Source organism: Pseudophryne corroboree, chromosome 9 (assembly GCF_028390025.1).
Source record: "Pseudophryne corroboree isolate aPseCor3 chromosome 9, aPseCor3.hap2, whole genome shotgun sequence".
Lineage (NCBI taxonomy): Eukaryota > Metazoa > Chordata > Amphibia > Anura > Myobatrachidae > Pseudophryne > Pseudophryne corroboree.
Genome location: NC_086452.1, coordinates 351308679 through 351333458, shown reverse-complemented (window position 1 = coordinate 351333458; position 24780 = coordinate 351308679). Strand labels below are relative to the sequence as shown.

At 46.3% G+C, this 24780-nt stretch overlaps 1 protein-coding gene across 2 annotated transcripts in view; it reads right to left on the bottom strand.

Annotated features, from left to right (window-relative positions):
* The window catches only part of PVALB (parvalbumin), a 408212-nt gene that overhangs the window by 71848 nt on the left and 311584 nt on the right, over window positions 1-24780 (bottom strand). For both annotated transcript variants that reach the window (XM_063940672.1, XM_063940673.1), the window contains exons 5-6: window positions 9274-9353; window positions 280-339 (exon numbers count right to left, since the gene is read on the bottom strand). In XM_063940672.1, the coding sequence (XP_063796742.1) occupies window positions 280-339; window positions 9274-9353 (140 nt within the window). The remainder of the gene's footprint in view (window positions 1-279; window positions 340-9273; window positions 9354-24780) is intronic.

Genomic DNA, 24780 nt, shown 5'->3' with positions numbered 1-24780 from the left:
ACACCCACTTCCTGTCAATCACACTACGATCACTTGAGCGATGAAAAAACGTCGCTCGAACTTGTGTAAATAACCAAAGTTTGTGTTAAATTACTTAGCGCATGCGCGCTGCGTACCATGCGCATTTTCCACCTAATCGGTGCGTTGCGAAAAACGTCAACGAGCGAACAACTCGGAATGACCACCGGTATACAGACCCACTCTGACCAGTACACACTGTAGAAATATGTATATACCTAATTCAAGTATCATGTTTATAGGACAGGTTTATTTGCTCACCACGCTATCGCCTGTATCTGGAACCTGCACAGATTTCGTCATGATATCCATGTTGGTTGTCTGTTGAAAGAAGAATTAACCGTCAAACAATTCAGTTTTTGGAGATGGCGTTTATTAATACAAATCACAGCGTCACACGGTCTCAGGTTGTTCTGGAGTAAAAATAAGCAAAGTAATTAAACAGCAGAAATGCAAAACACTGCTATACAATACCCCTCAGAAAAATGGTATAGATACGGAGGCCTGGAAATATGGAACGACACAAGGCAACTCCTTGGTACAGGGTATTGTAAGCCACGTCCAATATTGCTTTCCTGAGAAAACCTAAGTGGAACCAGCTTCCATAAACAGAATCTACCAATAAACAAATAGGATTTTCTACTAAGATGATGTTTGATCATGTCCATTTGATTTAAGAACATGAGCTCTCATGTAAGAGCTTGTATGATCCCCCAAGCTTCTCTTGCACATGCTACAGATATGCACCAATATCCTGCACATTAGGTCCTTGGTGTGGACAGAGCCCTACATACTAAAGCAGTAGCAGACCGATAACAGCCGCTCGAACAAAACAAATGAATGAAAATGACTATATGCCAAGGAGGAGGGCATTCTTCCTCACGCACAGCTGACCCAGGTCCTTTAAACAAGCCTGGGTAACTACAGTTGTGTCCTCATACATCTTTGCTGAAATCATGCCAAACAGCACCTCTTGGCACGCCAGGTTCCGTGAGACTCTGGGAGTATCAGGTGTCATTTTTGGCCAAAATTGCATCTTATTCGCAATGTGGTGCAACTAGGATGCACCAGGCAACTGCTCATTAATTTCATGTGTGACACTTGTACATCTGTGTGCGACTGAATCTGCATACTGAATCTGCATACAAAGTGCTATGATGCAGTGGCCATGGTAGTTCCATATCACGTTCCATTTGTATTCATATACAGACTCAGTTGCACACGTATATACAGGTGTCGCATATCAAATTAATCAGCACAATCTCCTGATGCGTCTTTGTCACATCGCGTTGCGACAAAGATACAATTTCAGAAAGAAGAGATGACCGGAGTTGCATGGGACCTGGCGGCTTACTCACGCCAGGCATCTCCTGATGCGTGGCATATTAAGGCCAGATGTATGAGGACACATCTACATTAACCACCACAACCCCAACCCCCCCCCAGTCTTGGTCAATAAGCTATATCAACACAAATTAGTATATGAAGTGCTACAATGCAGTGGCTGTGGCCTTTTTTAATGCCAAATTCTGTTGAGCTTCATCTGCGACATTGTACTTAAATTGTCCGGCTGACCCATCAGAGAAGTAAAACATTTTGTAGTGGTCAAAGAAAATGTAAAAGATGGGCCTATTAAACACAATTGAAGTATCTCTCCACTTAGGTTTGTGTGCCTGCACAGAAGTGGGTGCTGTCTGTAGAATCTCATCCCCAAACACACATGAAGAGGGACGTGCATTCCTCTAATGTAGTGAACTGGAAAAAATATTGTTGATGTTTAAATACAATTTTCATGAATCACTCAAAAATGAAAGCTCTTATAGCATGTGATCCCAAAATAAAACTTTGGGGATTTATTAACAACAGCATGAACAATTTTTTTAGATTTTTGGGGGGCTTTTTGAGAAAATCAAAATTTAGTTTTTTTTAAACTAATTCTTGTTTGGTTAAAGTTGCCGTTGTCCATGGTTCAGACTGAGTGTTGTTTTGCTGTATCTGCTGTGCAAAGAAGATTCAAACTTAAAGAAAGTCACTACGCTACACAGCTCACTCGCGACGGGCGCCTTGAGCCATATGGCATATTGAGGCTAAGTGTATGAGGACACATCAGTATGGATAAGTTTAGCAAACGTCTAAATTGTCTTTTATCACTGGGTGATTCTGCTTCCAACCAGAAGTTTTACTTGCACTACTATGACTAACAGCATGATTTGAGTTACCAAAGAACAAACGCAGCCATGAGACTAAACTTGTATATGTGTCATTTCTGACGGGCAGGTGTGGCGGATGTAACATGTGCAGAAACTTAGATTTGGGGAAGGGGGAGGGGGATTTCAAACTGAAATCTAAATGGCAGTGTAAAAATAAAGCTGTCCAGTACTTGTGGGCTTGATGCAAAAGCAGCCAGTATTTACCCTGCACAGAAACAATATAACCCATTCAAATCTAAATCTCTCTGCACATGTTACTTCTGCCCCACCTGTAGTGCAACAAGGTTTTGCCCAGGTGCTTGCTTTTTTGCTTTACTTACAAACATGAAGCAGGCCCCAAGTGGCTACCAAACTCGATTGGTAAAGTCGTGCAGAATGTTCCCAAAGCCATATGGACACTATGCTCCCAGACAAACTTAACACAACCAGAGGGCAATCTAAAGCTAGTAGTCTCTCAAAAAACATATGAGCCTTAACCTGACAGAAAACCCAGGTAACTGGACTACCACTGCCCTGGATGAACACAACAAAATATTTAGGCTTTCCTGTATTTCTGGCGTTCCTCAACTTCAATGATCCAGAAAACCCATTGTGAAATTACTGAACATCTTTACGTCTGGTCCCTAAGAGTACATACACACTTGGCGATAAAGTAAACAATGTCGGCTCATTTTGAGCTTCCTGAGCGATGTCGTTTATTATATCGCTCAGTGTGTATGCTGTGGACGATGCGCAGCCCCACGCATCGTTGTCGTCCCTCGGCTGTGTATGCAGCTCAGTTTGGACTATCGTCCATGAGCTGCAAACACGGACCGGCCGCTGCTGAGGTCACTGTTCGATATTGCTAGCGATATTGCACAGAGTGTATGCCCGCCGTCGGGCGGCCCGGTCCGGGAGGGTGACACACTAGGTGATGTCGCTCATCGAGCACATTGCCTAGTGTGTACCCACCTTAAGTAAAGCTGACATATTATATATGCACACAAACATAGTGATTACATTTATAAAGTAAATTTTGACGGTACATAAAATGTATTAAAATTATGGAGGATGTATAGAAACAATAGAATGTGTAGAATATGTATTAGACGTACTTCAAGAGTGGAACTGCAAATGATGGGCATTATGAAAACTGGTGCACGAAAAAGGTGCTGTGTTTACTTAGTTTGTTATCATTTGCTGAACTGTACTAGAAGAACAGCAGTAACCACCCAATTGGTTAATATGGAATTCCACACATTTTTTTTTTATAGTTTTCATAAACAAACTGCAAATGAACAAAAAAAATAAGATTTTACTTACCGGTAAATCTATTTCTCGTAGTCCGTAGAGGATGCTGGGACTCCGTAAGTACCATGGGGAATAGACGGGCTCCGCAGGAGATAGGGCACTTTAAGAAAGCTTTGGATTCTGGGTGTGCACTGGCTCCTCCCTCTATGCCCCTCCTCCAGACCTCAGTTAGGGAAACTGTGCCCAGAGGAGATGGACAGTACGAGGAAGGATTTTTGTAAACCTAAGGGCGAGATCCATACCAGCCACACCGTATAACTTGTGATAAACTACCCAGTTAACAGTATGAACAACAACATAGCCTCGGGTCAACCGATAAACTATAACATAACCCTTATGTAAGCAATAACTATAAACAAGTCTTGCAGAAGAAGTCCGCACATGGGACGGGCGCCCAGCATCCTCTACGGACTACGAGAAATAGATTTACCGGTAAGTAAAATCTTATTTTCTCTAACGTCCTTGAGAATGCTGGGACTCCGTAAGGACCATGGGGATTATACCAAAGCTCCTAAACGGGCGGGAGAGTGCGGATGACTCTGCAGCACCGATTGAGCAAACAAGAGGTCCTCCTCAGCCAGGGTATCAAACTCATAGAACTTTGCAAAGGTGTTTGACCCCGACCAAGTAGCTGCTCGGCACAACTGTAATGCCGAGACCCCTCGGGCAGCCGCCCAAGAAGAGCCCACCTTCCTAGTGGAATGGGCCTTAACCGATTTAGGCAATGGTAATCCTGCCGTAGAATGCGGCTGCTGAATCGTGTTACAGATCCAGCAAACAATAGTCTGCTTTGAAGCAGGAGCGCCAACCTTGTTGGCCGCATACAGAACAAACAGAGCTTCAGTCTTCCTGATCCTAGCCGTTCTGGTCACATAAATCTTCAAAGCCCTGACCACATCCAGGGACTCGGAATCCTCCAAGTCCCGTGTAGCCACAGGCACGACAATAGGTTGGTTCACATGAAAAGAGGAGACCACTTTTGGCAGAAATTGAGGACGAGTCCTCAACTCTGCCCTATCCACGTGAAAAACCAAGTATGGGCTTTTATGTGATAAAGCCGCCAATTCTGAAACACGCCTTGCCGAAGCTAATGCCAACAACATGACCACTTTCCACGTGACGTATTTCAACTCCACTGTTTTGAGTGGTTCAAACCAAGGTGACTTGAGGAAACGTAACACCACGTTAAGATCCCAAGGCGCCACCGGAGGTACAAAGGGATGCTGAATATGCAGCACTCCCTTCACAAAAGTCTGTACTTCAGGAAGAAAGGCCAATTCTCTTTGAAAGAAAATGGATAAGGCCGAAATTTGGACCTTTATGGACCCTAATTTTAGGCCCAAATTCACTCCTGTTTGAAGGAAGTGAAGTAGACGGCCCAAATGGAACTCCTCCGTAGGAGCAGCTCTGGCCTCACACCAAGAAACATATTTTCGCCATATACGGTGATAATGTTTCAACGTCACATCTTTCCTAGCCTTGATCAGGGTAGGAATGACCTCCTCCGCTCCTCCGGAATCCCTTTTTCCGCTAGGATCCGGCGTTCAACCGCCATGCCGTCAAACGCAGCCGCGGTAAGTCTTGGAACAGACAGGGCCCCTGCTGCAGCAGGTCCTGCCTTAGAGGAAGAGGCCACGGATCTTCTGTGAGCAACTCTTGCAGCTCCGGATACCAAGTCCTCCGTGGCCAATCTGGAACAATGAGGATTGTTCTGACCCTGCTTATTCTTATTATTCTCAACACCTTGGGTATGAGAGGAAAAGGAGGAAACACATAGACCGATCTGAACACCCAAGGTGTCACCAGAGCGTCTACCACTACCGCCTGAGGGTCCCTTGACCTGGCGCAATACCGCTTTAGCTTTTTGTTGAGACGGGATGCCATCATGTCTATTTGAGGCAGTCCCCACCGACCCGTGATCTGTGCGAAGACTTCTTGATTAAGTCCCCACTCTCCCGGATGCAGGTCGGGCCTGCTGAGGAAGTCCGCCTCCCAGTTGTCCACCCCCGGGATGAACACTGCTGATAGTGCGCTTACTTGGCCTTCCGCCCAGCGTAGAATCCTGGTCGCTTCTGCCATGGCCACTCTGCTCCTTGTTCTGCCTTGGCGGTTTATATGAGCCACTGCCGTGACATTGTCTGACTGAATCAGAACCGGTTTTCCCCGAAGCAATTCCTCCGCTTGACGCAGGGCGTTGTATATGGCCCTCAACTCCAGGACGTTGATGTGGAGACAAGTCTCTAGACTTGACCAGAGACCTTGGAAATTTCTTCCCAGTGTGACTGCTCCCCAGCCTCGGAGGCTTGCGTCCGTGGTCACCAGGACCCAGTCCTGAATGTCGAACCTGCGACCCTCTAGTAGGTGAGCACTGTGCAGCCACCACAGGATAGATACCCTGGTCCTGGGAGACAGGGTGATCCTTTGATGCATTTGTAAATGGGACCCGGACCACTTGTCCAAGAGGTCCCATTGAAAAGTCCTCGCATGGAACCTGCAGAAGGGGATGGCCTCGTATGAAGCCACCATCTTCCCCAGAACCCGTGTGCAATGATGCACTGAAATTTTTTTGGCTTTAATAGGTTCCTGACCAGGGCTATGAGCTCCTGAACCTTTTCAATCGGAAGAAAAACCTTTTTCTGGTCTGTGTCTAGAATCAGGCCCAAAAAGGTCAGACGCGTTGTAGAGACTAGCTGGGACTTCGGTATATTGAGAATCCAGCCGTGTAACTGCAACGTCTTCATGGACAGAGACACGCTGTCCAGCAACTTCTCCCGAGATCTTGCCTTTATGAGGAGATCGTCCAAGTATGGGATAATTGTGACACCCTGCCTGCGCAGGAGCACCATCATTTCCGCCATTACCTTGGTGAAAATTCTCGGGGCCGTGGAAAGCCCAAACGGCAACGTCTGAAATTGGTAGTGACAGTCCTGCACTGCAAATCACAGGAACGCCTGGTGAGGGGGGAATATCGGAACATGAAGGTAAGCATCCTTTATGTCCAGGGACACCATCCAATCCCCCCCCTCCAGGCTGGCGATGACCGCCCTGAGTGATTCCATTTTGAACTTGAACCTCTTCAAGTACAGGTTCAGGGAATTTAGGTTTAAAATGGGTCTGACCGAACCGTCTGGTTTCGGGACCACAAACAGGGTTGAGTAATATCCCTCTCCTTGCTGGAGATGAGGAACTGTGACAATCACCTGTTGAATATACAATTTTTGGATTGCTGCCAACACTAGCTCCCTCTCTGACGGGGAAGCCAGCAGAGCAGATTTGAAAAACCGGCGAGGAGGAAAGTCTTCGAATTCCAGCCTGTATCCCTGAGAAACAATCTCTAATGCCCAGGGATCCACCTGCGAGTGAACCCAGATGTGGCTGAAAAACCAAAGACGAGCCCCCACTAGATCTGCCTCCCCCCGGGAAGCCCCAGCGTCATGCGGTGGACTTTGCAGATGCAGGGGAGGACTTCTGCTCCTGGGAACTAGGTGTGTGCAGCTTTTTTCCCTTGCCTTTTCCTCTGGCAACAAAGGACGATCCCCGTACCTTCTTGCTCTTATTGGAACGAAAGGACTGCATTTGATAATGAGGTGCCTTTTTTGTATGCTGCGGGGGGACATAAGGTAAGAAATTCGACTTACCAGCCGTAGCAGTAGAGACAAGGTCCGAGAGGCCGTCTCCAAACAACTCCTCCCCTTTGTAAGGCAAGGACTCCATATGCCGCTTTGAATCGGCGTCTCCCGTCCACTGTCGGGTCCACAAGAGCCGCCTAGCAGAAATAGACATAGCGTTTATTCTGGAGCTTAATAAACAAATGTCTCTTTGAGCATCTCTCATATACAAGGCAGCATCTCTGATATGCTTTATGGTCATTAAAATGGAATCCCTATCTAAGGTGTCAATCTCCGTAGATAAGGAATCTGCCCATGCCACAACAGCACTACAAACCCAGGCCGACGCCATAGCCGGTCTAACAATAGTACCTGAATGAGTGTAAATGTGCTTTATGGTAATTTCCTGCCTGCGATCAGCAGGATCCTTGAGGGAAGCCGTATCCTGAGAAGGCAGTGCCACCTTTTTGGATAAGCGTGTCAGCGCCTTGTCTACTTTAGGCGAAGATTCCCATCGTATCCTATCCGTTTGTGGAAAAGGATACGCCATAAGAATCCTTTTGGGAACTTGTGGTCTCCTATCTGGAGATTCCCAAGCCTTTTCGCACAACTCGCTCAGCTCAAATGAGGATGGAAAGGTGACCTCATGCTTTTTCCCTTTATACATGTGTACCCTCGTGTCAGGGACAGGGGGTTCCTCAGTAATATGCAAAACCTCTTTAATGGCAATAATCATGTACCGAATACCTTTTGCCACCATCGGCTGTAATTTTGCATCTTCATAGTCGACACTAGAGTCAGTATCCGTGTCGGTATCTGTCTCATCGATCTGGGATATGGTGTGCTTCTGAGACCCCGAAGGTCCTGGTGCCACAGGGACAGGCATGGTCTGGCTACCTGACTGATCCCTAGCTTCAGCCTTGTCTAACCCCTTTTATGCAATAGATTGACATTTGCATTTAAGACATTCAGCATATCCACCCATTCCGGTGTCGGCGTTGCCGACGGCGACATGATATACAAGCACTCCCCCTCCACATTAAGCGAGCCTTCCTCGTCAAACATGTCGACACACGCGTACCGACACACTTCACATACACAAGGAAACTCTTTTCTGAAGACAGTATCCCCTTTAAGGCCCTTTGGAGAGACAGAGAGAGAGTATGCCAGCACACACCCCAGCGCTATACCCCTGGAAAAAAAACAAACACAGAATGCCCTTTTCCAGAAGCGCTGAGTAGTAATAAAACGCCAATTATGTGCCCCCCCCCCTCTCCTTCAAACCCCCTTTCACCGTGTGTAAAGCAGGGGAGAGTCCAGGGAGCTTCCTCTCAGCGGTGCTGTGGAGAGAAAATGGCGCTGGTGAGTGCTGAGGGAGAAGCCCCGCCCCCTCGGCGGCGGGCTTCTGTCCCGCTCAAAGTTATTAAAAAATGGTGGGGGCTCTTTTATATACATGTACAGTGCCCACCTGTACATGTATATTGTCTTTTGCCATAAGAGAGGTGTTATATTGCTGCCAAGGGCGCCCCCCCTGCGCCCTGCACCCTTACAGTGACCGGAGTGTGTGAGGTGTATGGGAGCAATGACGCACAGCTGCAGTGCTGTGCGTTACCTCAGTGAAGCTCTGAAGGCTTCTGCTGCCTGAGACGTCTTCTGACTTCGTTTCTTCTGGCTCTGTGAGGAGAACGGCGGCGCGGCTCTGGGAGTGAACGCCCAGGACGAACCTGTGTTCACCCCCTCTGGAGCTAATGGTGTCCAGTAGCCGAGGAAGCAGAGCCTATCTTAGACAAGAAGGTCTGCCCCTCTCTCCTCAGTCCCTCGATGCAGGGAGCCTGTTGCCAGCAGTGCTCCCTGTAAAAATATAGAAAAAATCCAAACAAAAATGCTTTCTAGGCAGAGAACTCAGGGAGCTCCCTGCAGTGCACCCATTTCCCTCTGGGCACAGTTTAAAACTGAGGTCTGGAGGAGGGGCATAGAGGGAGGAGCCAGTGCACACCCAGAATCCAAAGCTTTCTTAAAGTGCCCTATCTCCTGCGGAGCCAGTCTATTCCCCATGGTCCTTACGGAGTCCCAGCATCCTCAAGGACGTTAGAGAAATCCTCATTTATGGTATATTTAGATTGTATGCATCTTCCTGGTTACCGTACCATAGTGTAATTCTTTGGGAAGTGGCTTCCATCACTTCGGAACAGCTGGATGAGAGTACTCTTGCCAACAGTGGAGTCACCTGCACAACAGAAAACACACGACTGTCACTTACGTCTTATTCAACTCTTACTAAATTACTATAGTGGAGTTGTTACCTATACAAAATGGACAAAATTCACGTTGCATCATCAACTTCTTTTGAGAAATATTCTTTTAAACAAGTTAATTTAACATATTGGTTGTGGATGTATATACAGTATGTACAGGCATTGGAATCAATGAGCCTGATGCCTGCAGTCAGGGCCGTAACTTGGTGTGTGCGGAGAGTGCTCTGTACATAGCACTGCAAGGTTGCGGGCGCTGTTGGCAGCACTTGTCAATTATGAATTATCTAACTACTTTCACTTGCAGCTTTCCCCCTTTTTGAAACACAGAATCTCATGACCGCCTCTGTCTCCTACCCCCACCCCTTTTGTCGCTAATACCTATATAGCTCATGGACTTGACAGCTCTTTGTTGTTCAGTTGCACTGATGTGCCCGTGATTTGAACCCGTTGCCTATGACATTGCAGTCAAACCCTCTGAGTGTGTGTGGCTACAAGGGATTGGATGTGTGGCTGCAAACTACATGGATCTGCTCGATTTTGGTGCTCTTTTTATTTTATTTTTACGTGGTACAGGTAGCTTCATGTAGCTAGAAATCTCATCGTTTTTATGCGGGATCAAGTGGCTCGGTGGGAGGGGAGTTTGGCTGTGATGCAGCAGGTTGTGGGTTTGAGTCCTGGGTGTAGCAGTATATTGAAATGTGTTATTTAATGAGGGATATTGTAACTGAATGGCGGCAAGCTCTCGAGTTGAGTGCATGAATGTGGTCATGCAGTGTTCTAAAATTGTGTGTGTGTATATACACACACATACATATATATATACATTATATATATGTATATATATATATATATATAAGTGTATGTATGTATGTATGTATGTATATATATATATATATATATATATATATATATATATATATATATAGGCACGGTGGCACGCTACACTATTTTATTCTCCCTCCAGGGGGGTCGTGGACCCCCACGAGGGAGAATAAGTGTCGATATGCCGGCTGTCGGGCTCCCGGCGCCGGTATGCTGGTCGCCGGGAGCCCGACCGCCGGCATACTGAAGACCAATATATATATATATATATATATATATATATATATATATATATATATATATATATATATTTTTATTTATTTATTTATTTTGAAAGGGGCATCATAGCATGGGCTCTCTCTGGGATCAATTTTGTCATGCCTCTTCTCCGCGAGGCATGCATCTTATGTCCCTGTTGGAAAAATAATGTGGGGCGACAATTCTCTTTCTGGCACAGACAGGCACCGAAAAAATCTATGGCTCTGCCTGCAGTATTTTCACATTCCATCTGGTAATTTCACATTCCACGGTAATCTGAACGATATATAAAAAATAGGATTTTAATACCTACCGGTAAATCCTTTTCTCTTAGTCCGTAGAGGATGCTGGGGTCACTTCAAGAACCATGGGGTATAGACTGGATCCACAGGAGACATGGGCACTTTAAGACTTTCAAAGGGGTGTGAACTGGCTCCTCCCTCTATGCCCCTCCTCCAGACTCCGGTTATAGGAACTGTGCCCAGGGAGACGGACAGTTGGAGGAAAAGGATTTATTTTTAAACTAAGGTGAGATACATACCAGCACACACCTCAAGCACACCGTACAACATGGCATTTAACACAATGCAAGTTAACGGCATGAACAACATCAGCAACAGGCTGACTATAAACGTAACACAACATGTGTGCAACCACAACTAATAACTGCAGATACAGTACGCACTGGGACGGGCGCCCAGCATCCTCTACGGCAGGGCTGGCCAAACCGGTCCTCGAGATCTACCAACAGTTCATGTTTTCCAGGCCTCCTGGATATCTGTAGAATTGTCAGTTAGGAATGAATGCAGCACATCTGAATTAGTAATTACTACACCTGTGCACCAGCTAGGAGGTCTGGAAAATGTGAACTGTTGGTAGATCTCGAGGACTGGTTTGGCCAGCTCTGCTCTACGGACTAAGAGAAAAGGATTTACCGGTAGGTATTAAAATCCTATTTTCTCATACGTCCTAGAGGATGCTGGGGTCACTTCAAGAACCATGGGGTTTATACCAAAGCTCTAGAACGGGCGGGAGAGTGCGGATGTCTCTGCAGCACCGATTGACCAAACATGAGGTCCTCATCAGCCAGGGTATCAAACTTGTAGAACTTCGCAAAGGTGTTTGAACCCGACCAAGTAGCCGCTCGGCAAAGCTGTAATGCCGAGACCCCCCGGGCAGCCGCCCAGGACGAGCCCACCTTTCTGGTAGAATAGGCCTTCACCGATTTCGGTAACGGCAATCCAGCCGTAGAATGAGCCTGCTGAATCGTATGACAGATCCAGCGCGCAATAGTCTGCTTGGAAGCAGGAGCCCCAATTTTATTGTGAGCATACAGGACAAACAGAGCCTCTGTTTTCCTAAACTGAGCCGTTCTGGCGACATAAATTTTCAAAGCTCTTACTACATCGAGAAACTTCGATTCCAGCAAGGCGTCAGTAGCCACTGGCACCATAATAGGTTGGTTCAAGTGGAACGACGAAACCACTTTCGGCAGAAACTGCTGACGAGTCCTCAACTCTGCTCTATCTTCGTGGAAGATCAAATAAGGGCTCTTGTGAGACAAGGCCGCCAATTCAGACACCCGCCTTGCGGATGCCAAAGCCAACAGCATGACCACTTTCCAAGTAAGGAATTTAAACTCTACCTTCTGTAAAGGTTCAAACCAATGAGATTGAAGGAATTGCAACACCACGTTAAGATCCCACGGTGCCACAGGGGCACAAAGGGAGGTTGGATGTGCAACACGCCTTTCACAAAAGTCTGAACTTCTGGAAGGGAGGCCAACTGTTTCTGGAAGAAAACCGATGAGGCTGAAATTTGTACTTTAATGGAGCCTAACTTTAGGCCCGCATCCACACCGGCTTGCAGAAAATGGAGAAAACGTCCTAACTGCAATTCTTCCGTAGGAGCCTTCTTGGATTCACACCAAGACACGTATTTTCTCCAAATACGGTGGTAATGTTTAGACGTTACTCCTTTCCTGGCCTGAATAAGAGTGGGGATGACTTCCTTGGGAATACCCTTTCGGGCTAGGATCCGGCGTTCAACCTCCAAGCCGTCAAACAAAGTCGCGGTAAGTCTTGGAACACACCCGGCCCCTGCTGTAACAGATCCTCTCATAGAGGAAGGGGCCAGTGATCTCTTATGAGTAATTCCTGAAGATATGGATACCAAGCCCTCCTTGGCCAGTCTGGAACGATGAGGATCGCTTGAACCTTTGTTCTTCTTATGATCTTTATCGCTTTTGGAACGAGTGGAAGCGGAGGAAACACGTACACCGACTGAAACACCCACGGTGTCACCAGGGCGTCCACTGCTATTGCTTGAGGGTCTCTCGACCTGGAACAATATCTCTGAAGTTTCTTGTTGAGGCGAGATGCCATCATGTCTATTTGAGGAATTCCCCAAAGACTTGTCACTTCTGCAAAGACCTCTTGATGAAGACCCCACTCTCCTGGATGGAGATCGTGTCTGCTGAGGAAGTCTGCTTCCCAGTTGTCCACTCCTTGAATGAAGATCGCTGACAGAGTGCTTATGTGCCTTCCGCCCAGCGGAGAACATTTGTGGCCTCTGCCATTGCCGCTCTGCTCTTTGTTCCGCCCTGGCGGTTTATGTACGCTACTGCTGTTATGTTGTCCGACTGAATCAAGACGGGCCGATTGCGAAGAAGATGATCCGCTTGCAGAAGGCAATTGTGAATGGCCCTTAATTCCAGAACGTTTATGTGTAGACACATTTCCTGGCTTGACCAACTTCCCTGGAAGCTTTCCCCCTGTGTGACTGCTCCCCAGCCTCGGAGACTCGCATCCGTGGTCACTAAGATCCAGTCCTGGATCCTGAACCTGCATCCCTCTAGGAGGTGAGAGCTGTGCAGCCACCACAGGAGTGAGATTCTGGTCTTGGAAGACAGGATTATCCTTCAGTGCATGTGTAGATGGGACCCAGACCACTTGTCCAACAGGTCCCACTGAAACACTCTGGCATGGAATCTGCCAAACTGAATGGCCTCGTAGGCCGCCACCATCTTCCCCAGCAACCGAGTGCATTGATGGATCAATACTTTTGCTGGTTTCAGAATTTGTTTGACCAGGTTCTGAATTTCCAGAGCCTTTTCCACTGGAAGAAAAACTCTGTAATTCGGTGTCCAGAATCATTCCCAAAAACGGCAGCCGTCTCGTCGGAACCAACTGTGATTTTGGCAAGTTTAGGAGCCAACCATGTTGCTGCAGAATTGTCAGGGAGAGCGTAATGTTCTGCAGTAATTGGTCCCTGGATCTCGCCTTTATGAGGAGATCGTCCAAGTACGGGATAATTGTGACTCCTTGCTTGCGCAGGAGAACCATCATTTCGGCCATTACTTTGGTAAAAATCCTCGGAGCCATGGACAGACCGAACGGCAACGTCTGAAATTGGTAATGACAATCCTGAACTGCAAACCTCAGGTAAGCCTGATGTGGAGGATAAATGGGAACATGTAAGTAGGCATCCTTTATGTCTACCAACACCAAAAAATCCCCCTCCTCCAGACTGGAGATCACTGCCCGGAGAGATTACATCTTGAACTTGAATTTTCTTAGGTAGAAATTTAGGGATTTGGTCTGACTGAGCCGTCTGGCTTCAGGACCACGAACAGGCTTGAATAAAAGCCTTCTCCCTGTTGCGATGAGGGAACCCTGACAATGACTTGATTGTGACACAATATTTGTACTGCGGTGCACACCACCGGAAGAGAAGCTGGTAAGGCCGATTTGAAAAATCGGTGAGGGAGAACGTCTTGAAACTCCAGCTTGTACCCTTGGGACACTATTTCTAAAACCCATGGGTCCAGGGCCGAACGAGCTCAGAACTGACTGAAGAGCCTGAGACGTGCCCCCACCGGTGCGGACTCTCGCAGAGGAGCCCCAGCGTCATGCAGTGGACTTGGCAGAAGCCGGGGAAGACTTCTGCTCCTGAGAACAGGCCACGGCCGGTGATCGTTTACCTTTTCCCTTTCCTCTAGCAGCAAGGAAGGAAGACCCTCGGCCTTTTCTGTATTTATTTGGCCGAAAGGACTGCATCTGATAGTGGTGTGCTTTCTTTTGTGGTGCAGGCACATAAGGTAAAAACGATGACTTACCCGCGGTAGCCGTAGATACCAAATCAGCGAGGCCGTCACCAAACAACACACCACCTTTATACGGTAGAGACTCAATAGCTTTCTTAGAGTCAGCATCAGCATTCCACTGATGAATACACAATGCTCTCCTAGCTGAGACTGCCAAGACATTGGCCCGTGATCCCAAGAGGCCAATATCTCTCGCAGCTTCCTTTAGGTAGACTGCAGCGTCCCTGATATGACCTAGTGTCAAAAGAATGCTATCCCTATCCAGGGTATCCATTTCAGATGACAAGTTATCTGCCCATTTTTCGATAGCACTACTCACCCACGCAGATGCAATGGCTGGTCTGAGTAGTGTACCCGTGGTGACATATATGTATTTCAATGTATTTTCCCGTCTACGATCCGCAGGATCCCTTAGGGCAGCCGTGTCAGGGGACGGAAGAGCCACCTTTCTGGACAACCGTGACAGAGCTTTGTCCACAATCGGGGGTGACTCCCATTTTTCCCTATCCCCCGAGGGAAACGGATACGCTACTACAATCTTTTTGGGAATCTGAAACTTTTTGTCAGGATTTTCCCAAACCTTTTCACAAAGCGTATTCAGTTCATGAGAGGGAGGAAATGTTACCTCAGGTTTCTTCCCTTTATACATACAGACCTTAGTATCAGGAACAGTAGGGTCCTCAGTGATCTGTAATACATCTTTTATAGCAACAATCATGTACTGAATGCTCTTTGCCAGTTTTGGATCTAATCTGGCATCACTATAGTCGACACTTGAGTCAGTGTCCGTGTCGGTATCCGTGTCTGCCAGCTGGGCAAATTAACTTTTTGTGACCCCGAGGGGGTCTGGACTTGAAACAACACATCCTCTACGTATTTCTTCCAAGCCTGGTTCTGAGACCCAGATTTATCCAATCTTTTATTTATCAGAGCCACATTTGCATTCAAAGCACTCAAAACATTCACCCAATCAGGTGTCGGCGGTGCCGACAGGGTCACTCCACAGCCGTTTGTGTCCCTAACATAGTCTCCTGCTGGGAAGAGCACTCCGCCTCAGACATGCCGACACACGTGCACCCACCACACGCAGATACACTGGGCCTATAGAGGACAGACCCACAGTAAAGCCTGTCAGAGAGACACAGAGGGAGATATTGCCAGCTCACACCCCAGTGCCCAATCCCGGTCTGAAAACACTACAGAAAATGTCCCAGACCTGCAGCGCTTTTATAAGTTACATATAATGCACCAAAATCACTGTGCCCCCCCCCCCCCCCGTTTTGCACCCTGTTACTTGTACAGCAGTGTGAGGAAGGACCAGCGTCTCTGCAGCCTTGTGTAGAGAAAATGGCGCCGGGCTGTGTGGTGTGAGGGCTAAGCCCCCCCATAATGGCACGTTTCAGACCCGCTCTTTTAAAAAAAAAAAAATTATACTGGCGGGGGTCCGGACAGTGCCCTGGCACTTAGTCCGCTCTTGCCAGGTAGTTATTTGAGGCAGCCAGCCAGGCAATTTTATCCGGGATATTTCCTCTTGCCCATCCACAGCCTGTATGCTGCCCTCTCAGCAGGGGTGGACTGGGTTGTGGGCAGGGTGGCAGATACAGCTCCTATGAAATAGGACCTGCTGCTCTATGGGAACAGGCAGCGCGCGGCCATTTAGTTCACAGTCACAGCCTTTTGCCATGAACAAATGAGGCCCCGCTCCCCAGATTTCTCCATTGGCTCTCCTTTCCTGGTTTCAGTGTGACAGACGTCCTCCGAGCAGCCCTGTAACAGGGTGCCGCTGTACCCTCTGCTACATCCACCCCATGATGCCGCTCAAGCGGGAAGGGTGGGTCACATTGCTACGGCTCACTAGCCTGCTTACAGACGCTCCAAGTGGCAGAACAGAACATGGCACTAGGGGAGAAAACATAGCGCCTATCCCCACACAGTGAAGGAGCTGTGAGCCAGAGCAGGGTGTGGTTTGCAGCCGAGAATAGTTACGGCTGATACTGCCCTCTGTGAGGCCGCACACCCCTCCTTATGGCCCTGCCTTCAAGCATCACAGATCATATTTGTCATAACTGAGGTATTTCTGTGTGTGATTTGTTTAATACAAATAGACTCAGTCCAAACTGTAATATACACTTCTATAGAAGTTTTTTGTGTTGCAGAGAGGGCTGATACTTTACCATTTTGAATGTTTCTTGACTCATTTTAACCCAAGTTTATAGCTCATACAGGCTCCTGAAGAATACAAGATCTAGCAGGGGCTATTGGCTTCTGCTTATCTGCAGGACTGGTAGAAGGTTTCTTGGCACCCTAGGCAAAACTTCAGCCAACATCCTTCCCCACCCCCCCCAAACTCAACCACCACTTCAGCTGTCTAATGGCAAAGCCAGCCCTGCTTATATGTCAGCCTGCCATTTTTACAACTTTCTCGCTTTGAGGCGCTTTGAACCAAGAGGCGTCTATATACAGGTAATGCTGTAACAAAGTATATCCCTATCACCCCATATTGTTCTCCATTTTTTTGTCCTTTGACTCCCATTTTTTATGTATACATCACTCTCCCAATTATTTCCCTTTGTGTAGGTCCCCCCCCCCCTCCCCTTCATGAGCTTCTGTCCCCCTTTTCTGTATTTGTGTATATAACGAAATTAAAATTATGTACAACTTTATTGAGAGGTATTATAAATAAAATATATTTTGTGTGCAGCCTCTGGCCATCACCATAATTTGTTAAGAGACCCTCCAACTGAAATAACTGCCCAGGGTCTAGTCTAGTATCTTGATGGTCTTTCCTGCGAACATAAAAAAAAAGTGTGCAACTACTCTCTACTGTCAGCAGATGCCTTTGCAAACTATAAGTGTGCCAAGAGTTGGGAAAACAATCTGAACAGGTGCACTGTGCAAAAGACTAGGGGGTATATTTACTCAAGGTCTATCGTCATCTATTTCAGATTGATAAACATGTATCTAAATCCATATTGTGTTTCAGGGGCTCTAACATACATTTACTAACATTTAAAAATCATCTTCATAAATGTGTGTTACAGCCCCTGAAACACAATATCAATTTCGATTTGAAATCGATCTAAATAAATATAGTATCAAGGGTACTATAATGGAAACTACTGAGGAGGAAAGGGATTTAGGAGTCACTATTTCAAGTGACTTGAAGGCAGGAAAGCAATGCAACAAAGCAATGAGAAAGGCAAGTCAGATGCTTGGTTGCATAGGGAGAGGAATCAGTAGCAGGAAAAAAGAAGTGATAATGCCACTGTATAGGTCATTGGTGCGGCCTCATCTGGAATACTGTGTCCAGTTCTGGAGACCATATCTCCAGAAGGATATAAATACATTAGAGAGTGTACAAAGAAGGGCAACTAAAATGGTGCATGGCTTACTTCACAAAACTTACCCAGAAAGGCTAAAAGATCTTAACATGTATAGTTTGGAGCAGAGAAGGGAAAGGGGGGACATGAAAAAAACTTTCAAATATATCAAGGGTCTTAACAAAGTTCAGGAGTGAAACATTCTTCAAAGGAAGAGAAGTATTAGAACTCGAGGACATACACTGAGACTGGAGGGAGGCAGGTTCAGGGGAAATTTAAGGAAAAATTACTTCACAGAAAGGGTAGTGGATAAGTGGAATAGCCTCCCATCAGAGGTGGTAGAGGCTAAGACTGTAGAGCAATTTAAACATGCTTGGGATAGGTATATGAATTTCCTTACAAAGAATTAACCAAGAATTAAGGTTCAAAAAGGATTGAGATTACCTAAAGGATAAAAAAAGGGGCAGACTAGATGGGACAAGTGTTTCTTATCTGCCGTCAAATTCTATGTTTCTATGTTTCAATAGATTAAAATTGACCTTTAGTAAATATAACCCTAAGGGGTAAATTTACTAAGGTGGGAGGTTTTTTTTAGAACTGGTGATGTTACCCATAGCAACCAATCAGATTCTACTTAACATTCATCAAGCTGTTTCTACAAGATAATAGATAGAATCTGATTGGTTACTATAGGCAACATCACCAGACCTAAAAGACCTTCCACCGTAGGTAATTTACCTCTAAATGTCACATAGAGCCAGGCACTTTGGACCAGTCACTGAGCGACCTCCTTCTCTTCAGAACTGACAATACTCTATCTCAGTGGTCCTCAAACTTTTTTGAATCAACATTGTTTTTCATGACACCTGTAGGTCAAAAGTTTCTTCTAGAAAAATTCATAAAAGGATATTAAATTAAGCAAATTATGTTTATGCCATTCTTAAGGATAGTTACGTGGTGAGGTACAGGATTTGCTTCTGCTTGTCCACATACTTTATGATGGAAGACCCTAGCACTGGTTTTGCCTTTAACATTGACTATAAATTATTTGAATTTGTCCTGGACCACCAACCCAAGGCACCCGTGCAAGTGCCCTGAGGCACCCCGTTTGGGAACCATTGCTCTATCTAGTGAATGACTTATGTTTTAGTGACGACTCCTGTATCCTCACTACTCCGCCCACCTCTTTTCCACCCCCACCTATCCACTCGTGTCCTCCCCTACATTTCCCTAGATGCTTCACTTCAACATATCTGATATAGATCCTCTGTATGTTTACTTCTATTTCTTTAATTATGCCGTGTATGTTTTTCTATCTACATCTATTTCTCTATAATCTTTCGATTACTGATACAAATCTTCTGATGCTTAATTTATTCATTTCTGAAATAATTTCTATTATTTATATCTATTTCCAGAACTAGCTATAAGAATAAAAAATTATACAAAAGAACAGTGACGTTAGAATCATCACAAAAAAGAACTGCTTATGATTCAGTTGAAGCGTGTGTTGCTATAGGCATTAATGCAACTCTAATGCACTTTACATGGATGCAGGGAACCACAAAGTTTATGCTATATGATTAGAATACAATTGTAATGGCTCTTATTTACGCACATCTATACATTCTTTTGTACAGTATAAAGAACAAGAATTGCTGCTGAGAGCTATATTGCAAATGAAAACCTAGAAAAGATAATCACATTAAATACAACTACAGTGCAAATTAATTAAATGGGACTGGTACTGTACAGAGGGCCACAACACCTAGCAGGTCTCTGAGGGCGACATGGTTTACACCCAAGGTGGCATTTGTACTGTCTAATTTACCCATGCTTTAGTCACTGGCCATTTACTGGGGTGTAGTATGAGTGGCCGGGATCCCGGGGGCCAGCATACCGGCGTCGGGATCCCAACCGCCGGCATACCAACAGCTGGGCGAGTGCTAATGAGCCCCTTGCGGGCTAGCCGCGCTATTTATTCTCCCTCCAGAGGGGTCGTGGACCCCCAAGAGGGAGAATATGTGTCGGTATGCCGGCGGTCAGGATCCCGGCGCCGGTATGCTGGTCGCAGGGATCCCGGGAGGCGGCATGCTGAAGACCACCCCATTTACTGTAGTAACTGAAATAATGAATGGAGAAAGCTCAGGGGATGAATTCTTCCTCTCTTATCCCTACTGCTCTTGTGCTATCAGTCCCCATGTCTCAGTGATGGCATTAAGGATTTTGAAATAGTAAGCCTGATCCAGCGTGCAATTGACTGCTTTGAAGCAGGACACCCAATCTTATTGGGAGCGTAAAGAACAAACAGCGAGTCTGATTTCCTGTGACGAGCTGTTCTCTTCATACACACCTTCAAAGCCCTCACAACATCCAAAGACTTTGAAGTAACAGAGGTGTCGGTAACAACCGGAAGCACAATGGGTTGGTTGATGTGAAACGCAGACAGAAATTGCTGACGAGTCCTGAGTTCAGCTCTGTCCTCATGGAAAATTAAATAGGGGCTCTTGTGAGACAACGCCCCCAGCTCCGACACACATCTTGCTGAAGCCAAGGCCAATGGTGTGACGGTCTTCCATGTAAGATATTTTATGTCTATCTCCTGTTAACGGTTCAAACCAGTCCGACTGGAGGAACCGCAGCACCAAATTGAGATCCCAAGGTGCCGTGGAGGCACAAAGGGAGGCTGGATTTGCAAAACACCTTTCAAGAACGTCTGAACCTCAGGAAGAGACGCCAATTGTTTCTGAAAGAAAATGGACAGGGACGAAATCTGGACTTTTATGGAGCACAGACGTAGGCCAACATCCACACCTGACTGCAGAAAAAGCAGGAAACGTCCCAGATGAAGTTCCACCACAGAATATTTTCTGTTCTCACACCAAGAGACGCATTTCTTCCAAATACGGTCGTAATGTTTAGATGTTAGCCCCTTCCTGGTTGGATCATAGTCGGGATGCCTCTCCTGGCTAGAATTAGCCATTCAACTTCAATGCCGTCAAACGTAGCCGTGTTAAGTCATGATAGACGAACGGCCGCTGTTGCAGGAGCTCCTCGCGAAGAGGTAGAGGCCACGGATCTTCCAGGAGCATCTCCAGAAGGTCCGTGATCCAGGCCCTTCTTGGCCAGTCCAGAGCAATGAGAATTGAACTTTTTCCCTTTTTATTCTTTTCAGCATTTTTGAGATCAGCGGAAGTGGAGGGAACACGTACACCATCTGATAGACCCATGGAGTTGTCAGAGCTTCCACTGCCACCGCCTGTTGGTCTCTTAACCTGGAACAATACCTCTTGAACTTCTTGTTGAGACGAGAGGCCAGCATGTCGATTTGTGGACATACCCATCGACATGTCAAGCACCTAAACACCTCTGGGTGAAGGCCCCACTCCCCCGAGTGCAGGTCATGTCTGCTGAGGAAGTCTGCTTCCCAGTTGTCTACTCCCGGAATGAAGACCGCCGACAACGCCACAGCGTGTTTTCCTGCCCAGAGGTATCAAGAATTCTTGATACCTCAGACATTGCTGCTCTGCTTTTCGTTCCGCCCCGTCGGTTTATGTACGTCACTGCTGTCATGTTGCCCGACTGAACTTGAATGGCCCGATCTTGAAGAAGATATGAGGCCTGCAGAAGGGCATTATATATAGCCCTGAGTTCCAAAATGTTGATTGGAAGGACGACTTCCCGACTTGACCATCTTCCTTTAAACTGCACCCCCTGGGTGACTGCTCCCCAACCTCTGAGGCTTGCGTCTGTGGATAGCAGAATCCAATTCTGAATCCCGAACCGTCGGCCCTCGATTAGGTGAGAAGTCTGTAGCCACCATAGAAGGGAGATCCTGGCCTTTGGCGACAGACGGATCCTCTGGTGCATGTGAAGATGCGATCCGGACTATTTGTCCAACAGATCCACCTGGAAGGGCCTCACATGAAACCTTCCGTACTGAAGTGCTTCGTAAGAAGCCACCATTTTCCCCAGAAGGCGAATGCATAGATGCACCGATATCCGGGTTGGCTTCAGGACATCCCAAACCATCGACTGGATTACCAATGCCTTTTCCAACGGAAGAAAAAAACTTTCTGCGACTGTGTCCAGTATCATTCCTAGAAATGGGAGCTTCAGAGTTTGCTCTAAGTGAGATTTTGGAAGATTCAGAATCCACCCGTGAACCAGGCGTAGTTTGGATGTGAGGCCAATGCTGTTCACCAACCTCTCCCAGGACGGTACCTTTATCAGAAGATCGTCCAGGTACGGAATTATGGGGGTCATTCCGACCCAATCGCACGCTGCAGATGTTCGCAGCGGTGCGATCGGGTCTGAACTGCGCAGGTGCCGCGACCGCAATGCGCAGGCGCGTTGTATATTGCCGGGTCGACGCGGGTCACTGTGCGGTATGAAAGAGGTCACTGATGAATTCCTGGGTCACCTGACCCCGGTAATTCAACCCTGGGAATAAAGAAGGGTTATTCTCGGGTCAGGTGCAGTGTGAACGGGTTGCCGGGTCAATGCGACCCGGGACCTGTTCACATTATAGGAAGAGGCGGCATGGAGATGATCTCATCTCTCAGCGCCGCCTTCGCACCAGCCCCCAGTGCCACCGCGGTCTTCGCCCCCTAATGGTAACCCGACCTGGCATATTGCTGAGTCGGGAAGCCAGTGTGTAAGGCAGAGGTTCCCAAACTGTGTGCCGTGGCTCCCAGGGGTGCCTCAGGACACTTGCGGGGGTGCCCTGGGTTGGTGGTCCAGGACCAATTCAAATTATTCATGGTCAATATAATATGCAAAACCAGTGCTGGTGGCTGCCAGTCATAAAATATGTGGCCAAACAGAAGCAAATTTTGTCCCTCACCACACAACTGACCCTAAGGATGACATATAAACGCGATCTACATAATGTAATATTTATTTCAAAATTTCTCAATAAGAAATTTTTGGCCTAAGGGTGCCGTGAAAATAATTCTGATATTCTAGGGCGCCGTGATTCAAAAAAGTTTTCAAACTACTGGTGTAAGGGTTAAATGCACCTGGGAAGGGCCCGTTTCCAATTCCCGGGTGCGACCCGGCATTGCGATGTGAAAGGGGTATATCTCAGTCGTTCTCAACAAATTCGGTATTTTGGAATTTGGGATATGGGAGACTCAACCTGTATAATGCACTGCGAGGCCAGCACAGAATAAACAGTTCCTACCCTCTTTGTACTGCAGAATAAAATAGAACAGTAGGCCCAAGTTCTCGTCTTCTTAAATTTAACCACACACCAAAGATCCACTCAAAATAAACGCTCTTATCCACAATCATAAGCCAACCCTGGTACTGCTGCCTCCGCATTCATAGCTGTCGACATTTAAAAATGGTTTCCAGGAAAAACTAACAAGAATGTAAAGCGGCATACAAGTTACTCTACAACCACCATAAGGATAATGTATTTAATTTGGTTACAAGGTATATTATATTGTATATTTTAGCACTGTATATTTTGTTTTTCTTTTCTAAAACCTAGCACAATCTGTGGAAATTAGGGTCTAATAGGAACTATTAAGCATTAGTTACAAACACATATCCCTAGCTACATAATGGGCTGTGTGTGTCACTGGGTGACCTGAGGCTCTTCTACACTAGGGACTGTATGTGATATTGCTGATTACTTGTAAGCGTATGAGAGCGCAAGACAGATATCGAGGAGCAGGCAATAGATCAGGCGCTTCTCTTTTATTAACAAGTAGAAATTGCACTTACGGAATGAGATCAGCAAGAGACACATATGCCAATGTGACAATTGTTGGCAAAACATTTTTTTGTTTGGATTTTTAAAGAATTTATTTATTTAAAAAAATATATTTTTATTTATTTATTATGGAGTTTACCTTACTTGTTTACAAGGATCCCAAAATAAAAATGATACAGCTAAATGATGTCCGTGTGCATGAGCCATATACACATGTATATGGCTACCAGTAACATCTACAAATATATATATGCAAAAGTTTCAAGTTTTAATAATAAATGAAAATATTTCAGATAAGGTTGCGACTGTGCAGGGAAATATTTTGGTACGCACAGCAGACTTCCTGTCAGTCATCCCACTGAAAATGATGTACAAATGTCAAACATGACAAGTTCTACCAAAGTAAGGAAAAATGTCCAAATATATTTGTGAATGTTCCCATGAACTCCATTATATAAGCATACCACTCAGCATTCTACATTTGGGACTCTTATGCCACCTCTGAAAAGCGGCCTGGCAGTGTCACATGAGTGGCTGTACCGCACCTGTACCTTACATTTACCTCTGTGTAGTTTCTCTTACAGCTCTCATAGCTCCCAATATTACTGGGAGTTGGGCAAAAGTCCTCAATAAAGGGACAGCTGGACAGTCCATTATAAATGGGATAATTGATTTGTATGCGTGTGATGTCATATGTCAGAAAATGGGATGGAGAACTGGCTACATGTGGATGTGACCTAGAACAGCCCCCTTTTCCATAAAGCATGACATGCTCACCTGTAATCAGCTGTTCCCAGAACATAACACAGGATCAGCTCAGGATTCCTACATTCAGGAAACCGATTCCAGTATCCCGAATGAGGAACTGCCGCCAATCAGGAGAGGTAAGCTGCAAGGGTGCAAGGGGAAGTGGGAGGTTAGGTTTAGGCCATGGGGGGGGGGGGGGGTGTGTGTGTTAGGCTGCGGTGGGAGAGGGTTAGGTTTAGACTGCGGGGAGAGAGAGTTAGGGTTAGAAGGGTTAAGGTTTAGGTACCTCACTGTTTAGATGTCGGCATTCCCAGAGCCGGGATGTCAGTCAGTATTTTGGCTGCCAGCATTCCGACCGCAAGGATATCGTATGTACATAGTACTTACAGTACGCTGACTATACCATTAAACTTCCCTATCCCTCA